The sequence below is a fragment of the Geospiza fortis genome, unplaced genomic scaffold, assembly GCF_000277835.1.
Source record: "Geospiza fortis unplaced genomic scaffold, GeoFor_1.0 scaffold417, whole genome shotgun sequence".
Classification (NCBI taxonomy): Eukaryota; Metazoa; Chordata; class Aves; order Passeriformes; family Thraupidae; genus Geospiza; species Geospiza fortis.
The window spans coordinates 372,397-379,422 of NW_005054535.1; the positions used below are offsets into that span (position 1 = coordinate 372,397).

The 7,026-nt window shown below is 43.2% G+C and overlaps 1 protein-coding gene across 1 annotated transcript; it reads right to left on the bottom strand.

Annotated features, from left to right (window-relative positions):
* Positions 1-717: 717 nt before the first annotated feature.
* On the bottom strand, positions 718-7,020 carry AP3M2 (adaptor related protein complex 3 subunit mu 2). The gene is made up of 8 exons (XM_005429243.3): positions 6,821-7,020; positions 5,470-5,641; positions 4,821-4,958; positions 4,204-4,289; positions 3,529-3,662; positions 2,519-2,726; positions 1,670-1,814; positions 718-1,234 (listed from the first exon to the last, which is right to left on the bottom strand). Exons 2-8 carry the CDS (start codon positions 5,567-5,569, stop codon positions 1,134-1,136), a joined length of 912 nt encoding a protein of 303 aa, XP_005429300.2. The 5' UTR covers positions 5,570-5,641; positions 6,821-7,020; the 3' UTR covers positions 718-1,133.
* Between the last annotated feature and the right edge of the window lie 6 nt (positions 7,021-7,026).

Here is a 7,026-nt window from a genome sequence, read left to right on the forward strand (position 1 = left end):
ACAGAGGGATGTACCACAGGCTGGAATGGGCAGATTCAGGAACAGGAAGAGATGATCCCAGTGAAAAATCTGGCATAGGTTTGAATCCATCTGCACAGCACCTGACTGGTACAGAAACTGGAATGAGGTAGGACAGGAGGAACACTACAAAGGTACCAGGTCACAATTATCTCAAAGGAAGACATCAGTGAGCAGGAAAACAGCACTATCATCATCATTTGCAATAGGAAAGGAGAGGCAAAAAGAGGTTCCAACAAGTTACTTGGACAATGGTTATCTTCATGTAGCCACGGCTTCAAATTCCACCAGTGCTGTCTCCACAGAAGTTCCACTGTCTGTCTCTTCTGATTTCCCAAATGAGCTAGGAGAATTCCTACATTCAAACACTGATGCAATAATAGGAGAAGCATAATTACATGGAGATACCACTGCCCATCAGTTACAAGATCTGAATGTATTTCAAGTCTATTCAGAGACTCAAGATGCTTGATGACCAGGATGCCTTATGAAATACCTAGAGAAAGAATGCAATTCTTCCCTTCTTCCTTTTGTGGCACCATTCCCAATCTCAGGCTTCTCAACTTCCCATCCTGGGTAGAATAATTTACCCTTCCACTTCTTCCAGTCCTTTTGAGGCAGAACAGCTAAATATTCTCCCTGCTGGCAAGAGCTGCACAGCTCTACACCCTAACACCCAGTGACACAGGAATGCAGATGCTGGATCATCACACTGAAGTTTGTGGAAATTCAACTTTGCAGCATGTACAATGGGATAAAAGCCAAACAAAATACAAGGAAGAGGAGCTACAAAAGGCCATAAATCCCTAGAATTTCCTCTAAGACAGCAAAATAAAGGTGATACAAGCTTACACAGCTGACTTGCTAATCCTAAGGGACCTGAGCAACTCTCCCATCTACTATTGTTCCAAAACCTTCAGACTCAGGTAGGGATGAAGTGGTTTCAGGTCAAGCTTACTTTTCCCTGCTTTCCAGCACTCTGAGCACTGGCTTTCCTGCTTATGCTACTACAGACAAGGGAGCAACCCTAAAGAGATGGATGGGATAAGAGGCTGCATCCAACAGCCAGGGACAGGGGAAGGAGGAAAAGTGCTCTTCCTTGCTCTCAGGAGCCTCTAGGTTCGGACTTGGAACTTGCCAGCCTTGGTCATGTATTTTATCCCCTTGAATGGCTTGTACTTCTCCCCATACATGTCCAGGCGATTCACCTTCAGTCCTAGAGGCAAACAAACACAGCATGAGACTGACTGCTGCCACAAACAAAAGCTGACAGGCCCTGGGGATAAAGGGACAGAAGGTCACACTGGTGGTGGTGCAGAAAGCACAGGGAAAGTTAGCAAGCAGTAGACAGAATGGAGAAAAGCTGACAAGTGCTAATTGTGAGAATCATTCTTTACAAACACATCCATACCCTTAATTTCTTTAGAGGTCTGTAAGCACAAAATGCAAGGAAATGCAGGTAAGTTGTTTCATAGACCACTAGAAAGAACAAATCCATGTATCTGTAGTCAAAGCAGACAACTTTTTTGCTTGAAGAATATGTTTCAGGTAGGATGTCCTTCAGAAGGCTTGAAAAATTACTTCAGCTACCTGCAGAATGAGCACCAACAGAGCAGAGAACATTGCACTTCATTACCTCAGACTCACTTACCAGATATAGCCAGCTGCTGAATTTTAAACTGCAGGTTAATGGTGGGGTTTTCATCTGGTTTTGATGTCCCAGCTTGCAGGCTCACGGTCCCCTTCAGACTTGGCAGTTTCTGGGGGTTTATTTTCCCAACATCCCATGACAGTAACTTGAAGGAGCAGAAAATGCAGCGGTGAAACTCAAATACTGCACCTTGTAAAGAAGAGTCCCCTTCCAATGACAGCTTTTAATGTTTCTCTATGAAAAATGTCTTTTTCTTAGTATCTTGCCTTTCATATTGGCCAGACACAGGATTAAGGAGTGGATACCTCACTCTAAACCTCTGTCCTCCCTCTCTTTCCATGAGGCTCCCCAAAAGCCTGCTATGAATGCTATTTCCACTACTTGTGCTAAAGGCCACATGGGTAAGCCCATCAGATTAATGTTTGCAAGAAGAAAAAAATCCTTACCTCCTCAGGTTCAAACAACAAAACCAGAACACCCCAAAGCAAACCAAAACCATTAACCAACCCTCAGTGTTTGCAAAAGACCAACACGCAGCACTGGGCATGACAACAAGATGTGCAGATGTTTGTAAGCCACCCACCAGATTGATGTGCCATTATACAAGACCAGTGCTTGGATTTTCTTCACACACCAAGTGGCCAGAACTACAGTCCACTCAGACACCAAGGTATTTGTTACCCTAGTATGCAGTTGTTCAGAAAAAGTTCTCACCCCAACACAGTGCCTTCAGCAAAGCAGTGTTCATGGAAGTGTTCACGTACGCATCAACAGGTTGACTGCATTTTCTGATAGATAAGAAAGACTTTTTTTTTTTTTTAATGATCTAATTTCTCTCTTTCCTCTTACCTTTGTAACTGGATCAAAGGCATGTGTTCCCTGGGAGGGTGTGAGGGTCATATTTAAGACACTTTTTGGCATCTGGCTAGTGACCATCACTCCCTCTACAGTCTTCCCCATAGTCTGCTTTGGCCCCACTGTGATCTCAAAGCGTCCCAGGGAGCTGCTGTCACGAAAACTGATGTTGTGCTTAACGTAGACAGGAATTGCCACAAGACTAGAATAAAGACACAAACAGAAAGTCCTTGTCAACCTCTTGTCTTCATATTTGCTTAAAAGGGAAGGAAATCCTACACTCATTTGTTTGAGCTAGGAGCAAAGCCAGGATTCCATTCTCACGTCTTAATTACACTTTTTGTAATCAAGCTTGCTGTGTCCTGTTTTATCAGAAAAGGGAACTGCATCCAATAAAACAGGAAGCTTGACCAAAAGAAATGGTTTTGCATGTCACAGCCAGGTTGGCAAGTAGTTCCTGGCAGTGCAACACCACTTGAACTTCATGTTTGTGCTTTTGGTTGCATTTGCCACTCCTTTTCACCTACTAGAGGCAAATCTGACAAAGATCTAGCAAAATTCTTTAGCAACTGTAACTCCAAATGGTACTTGGCAAGCTGCTTCTAGAAAAGAGTATAAACCTGGACAAGAACTTGTGGTTCCATTAGAAGAGATGTCAAAAAGCAAACAGGAGCACCAAACTATCTTGCTTTATTCTAAAAAGTTTTTTTAAACATATGAAATCAACAGCTTGATTACTGCACACTAATTTTTTCACTATCTAGCTTGTTTATCTGCTAGCAGTCTTTGAAAAATGCTGGCTGGCCAGAAAGAAATTACAGAATCACAAGGAGAAAAAGTGTAATTTAAAAAAAAGAAAAACTCAAGTCACCATGCACCTCTACTTCACTTGGCTCAACACACTACCTCATCTTTAAAAGTTCCTTTTTTAATCCTCTTCTAGCCATCCAAATTCCAAATTTCATCCAAATTTCATAACTCCCAGCACCAGACTCATCACCTACTTCTGAGCACTGACATGGTAGGAGAGCAGGCGGAAATTCCCATCAGGAGGAATGAAGGAGAGGATTCTCTCTGACTCCCAGCGCTTGAAACGCACACAGGGGTGAAAGCTGACATCATCCAATAGCCGAGGGTTCTGCAACAAAAAGTCACAAGGTTTGTGAAGCAGCACAACTTAAAATGACCTTAAAATGACTTAAAATGACCTCCCCTCTTAGCAATCTTCTGTCCATGAAGGGCCTACCATTTGACACACTCTTGACCACTTGAAGTTGTCTGATGCTGTTATATCCATGTGAAAGCAGTACTCAATAACCTCTATGCTTCTTTAGGATATTTTTAATCCTATCTTAGAAAACTTAGTCACGTCACATAATTACAGTGGTGCGTACTCAAAGCAGAGGTGGCCCTTCAGGATATCTGCTTAAAGCACCACTCAAAAACTCAGCCACAGCACACATCACCTGTGCTTCTAAACAAATAATCTGAAAAAGCCTTTTTAGGCTCCAAGGTGCTGAAGTTCCTGATGAGTTCCCACTGTCATTTCTTTCTCTTTTCATCCAGCTGACCCAGATTCTGAGGTACTGGGGTCCATCATCACAAACCCACAATTTTAGCAGCAGGGCTGGGAAATCCCTTTCAAAATTCTTAAGTGAAGTTACATCCTTGAGCTTTACCATAAAGGAGAGGGTAAGGTCTGGCATCCCAGTCAGCTTGACACAAGCATCAATTACTCCTTGGATTTCAGCAGTAATAGTGGAACCTGTAACAATAAGGAAAACACAGCTGGTTTTGAGAACCTGATCAAAAAAATCTCAAAGTGGAAAAAAACTATGGGTGAAAAGGAAGGAAATCTATTTTCTTAATGAAATGCCATGGTTCATTTATGTTACCTGCTCAACATTTGTATCATTCCCAATGACTCCTCTAGAAGATTCATTCAGTTAAGAACCATGGACACCAACAATGTCCATTTTAATGGCCAATGACAATAGCTCCCAATTCTAACAAGACTAAGAAGCACAAATACTAAAGAGAAAGTGCTATGCACAGTTTTTACTCATCTTCTATTTTCCCAATTCAGAATTGCTTATGGGACCTCAAGAACAAAGACAAGTGAAAATCTTGGCGCCTCTGTAAAATTTTTGACTGACTAGCACATACAGGTTAGCATCATTCCAGAGTAAAAATAGGAACAGAGCCTCCCACAACTGGATGAAGGTGCACCTATTTCAAAACCTAACTCTCTTTTCAGCCACTATCAGGAATTCTTAACCAGGAGCGACTTGTATACCTGATTTGTCAATGATTGCATCTATCTCCTCAACCACATCAAAATAGGCCTCATTGTTGGTATATTTTACACCAGTACGTCTCCAAGGCACCACTGAGAGCTGTCCAGTGGGAAGCTGGTCACCCACATTAGTGCTTCCTGGAAAAAGAAAGGGAATCAACAACCACAGAAGTTAGGCAATGCTGCAGAGCAAGTCCCTGGCTTTATTGAGCTTAATTGTAATTAATCCCCAAGAACCTCTGTTTTTTGTAGGAAAGCAATTACTGTTCCAGACTCCCAGTACTCCAGAAATGTACATCTCTCTTACAGCCAGATCTAAAACATACCACAGTAATGCATGGGAAAGTGTCTGCACATGGGGATGGGTAACCTCACATCAAACGAACTCATCCTAGAAGTCATGTCATGTCTAACTGAAAATGTAATCTGACTTTTTTAGGTTAAAATATCCCAAATCAGACCAAAACCAAAGTGCAGCTGGTGCTGAAATTGGAAGGAAGCTCAAAGCAAAGCACTAACACATGACTCCCTAAACACACTTGTGCTGCATGAATGGTATGGGACAACATAAATTTTCTTCACCCATGTCCTAATTATGCAGGAATATTGCCACCCAGAGTCCCCAGTTTATCTTCTTGTTTCCCTGTACCTGTGATGGTGTTGACGACTGTTCTCAGAATAGTAGGAGGCTTTATCAGCTCCTTCAGAATATTGGACTCTGTTGCCAATGGAAAGCCATTGTCCAGCATCTCCTCCAGCACCTCATAAACCACCACAACATTGTCCTTGATTATTACCTCTGAACAGACACCAAAATAATCCTGTGCAAAAGAAAGAAATAATCAATGATCTCTGAAAGAGAATCTTAGTGATCATTCAGTCCAGTGCTCTCACACACAGGAATAAATTGAGCCTCTTCTTGGAGGAGGCAAAAAACCACTGAAACTCTCTGTATTACTACAAGCACAGCAGACACACACAACTCTGAGCACACCTCGGCCACTGCTCCAGTGAGGTGGCAAATTCCCCCATCAGCTGTCCCAACTAATTCAGCAATTTTAAAAAACTGGACATTTAATTTACTTACTGTCTTTTTCTACGTGAACTTCAAGCATCTAACAGGAGAGAGCAAGTGCACAAACACAAACCTGAGCTTCTAGTTACTTACAGCAATTAAAGAGATCGGGCATTTTGCATAAAGAATATGTATGCTGTGACAGTAGGGAAATCCTAGTTCTGTATTACAAACACTCTTTTTCAGACATACCAGATTTTAGCCAGTGACAACACACTCATGCCCTCATAAAAAATAAGACCTAAGGGTGTGACACCATCCCCTGCTGGCCTGAACGGCCAATCCACTCCCAAAAGTCAGAGAAACATAACTCAGAATACAGTCTGAGTTACAGGTTCTGACTGACATCTTGGAAGCAGAAGCTCCCATGACACTCGTTTGGCCAAGCACACACATTTCCTGTATGCTGGCAAGATGCTGGTCACAAGACATTTCAAACCCAGACAACACAGCCCTGTTGTTGGCAGGCAGAAGACAGACATCTTTGGCGTTTTCCTAAACTGATCAGAAAATGTGTCAACCATGGCACAGAGGGAATACAGCTCCTCCGGGGCAACTCCTGCAATTCACTGCTTCAGGAAGCTCCCGAGAAGCATCACTAGATGTAAACGGGTCGGTTGTCACTAACTGATTAAAAAGCAAAAGCTCCTTATGAGAACAAGGCCGGCTTGGTATTAGTTCACAGTTCGCCGAGCAGATAAGGCTGCAAAATAGAAATACTGATTTATGAAAGGTTCATCCTGTGGGCACAGGTAGATCCTGAATCCATCCTAGGCAGTAAATTCCCAACTACGGCAAGCCCTGTCTACATCCTCACAAACGCAGGATGAAAATTACGTGACAGGAAACAAAAAAAACCCAAGAGGTGCAAACCAGAGGGGTTCTTTGCCGAGGCTCCCGAGGGTCCCATACCCCTCGGCCATACCTGGAAGGTGTCCACGACGCGGTGCAGGAACTCGATGACGAAGAGCGGCGGCACTTCGCTCTGGATGACGGCCACGAAGAAGATCTTGTGCCGGTAGACGCTGAGGAGGTAATGGTGAGGCGTGGGGATCACCGGCGGCACGTTCTCCGCCTCCGAGGCCCGCTCCTGCGCCTCAAAGAAATAATCACAGACGGAGCGGCTAACGA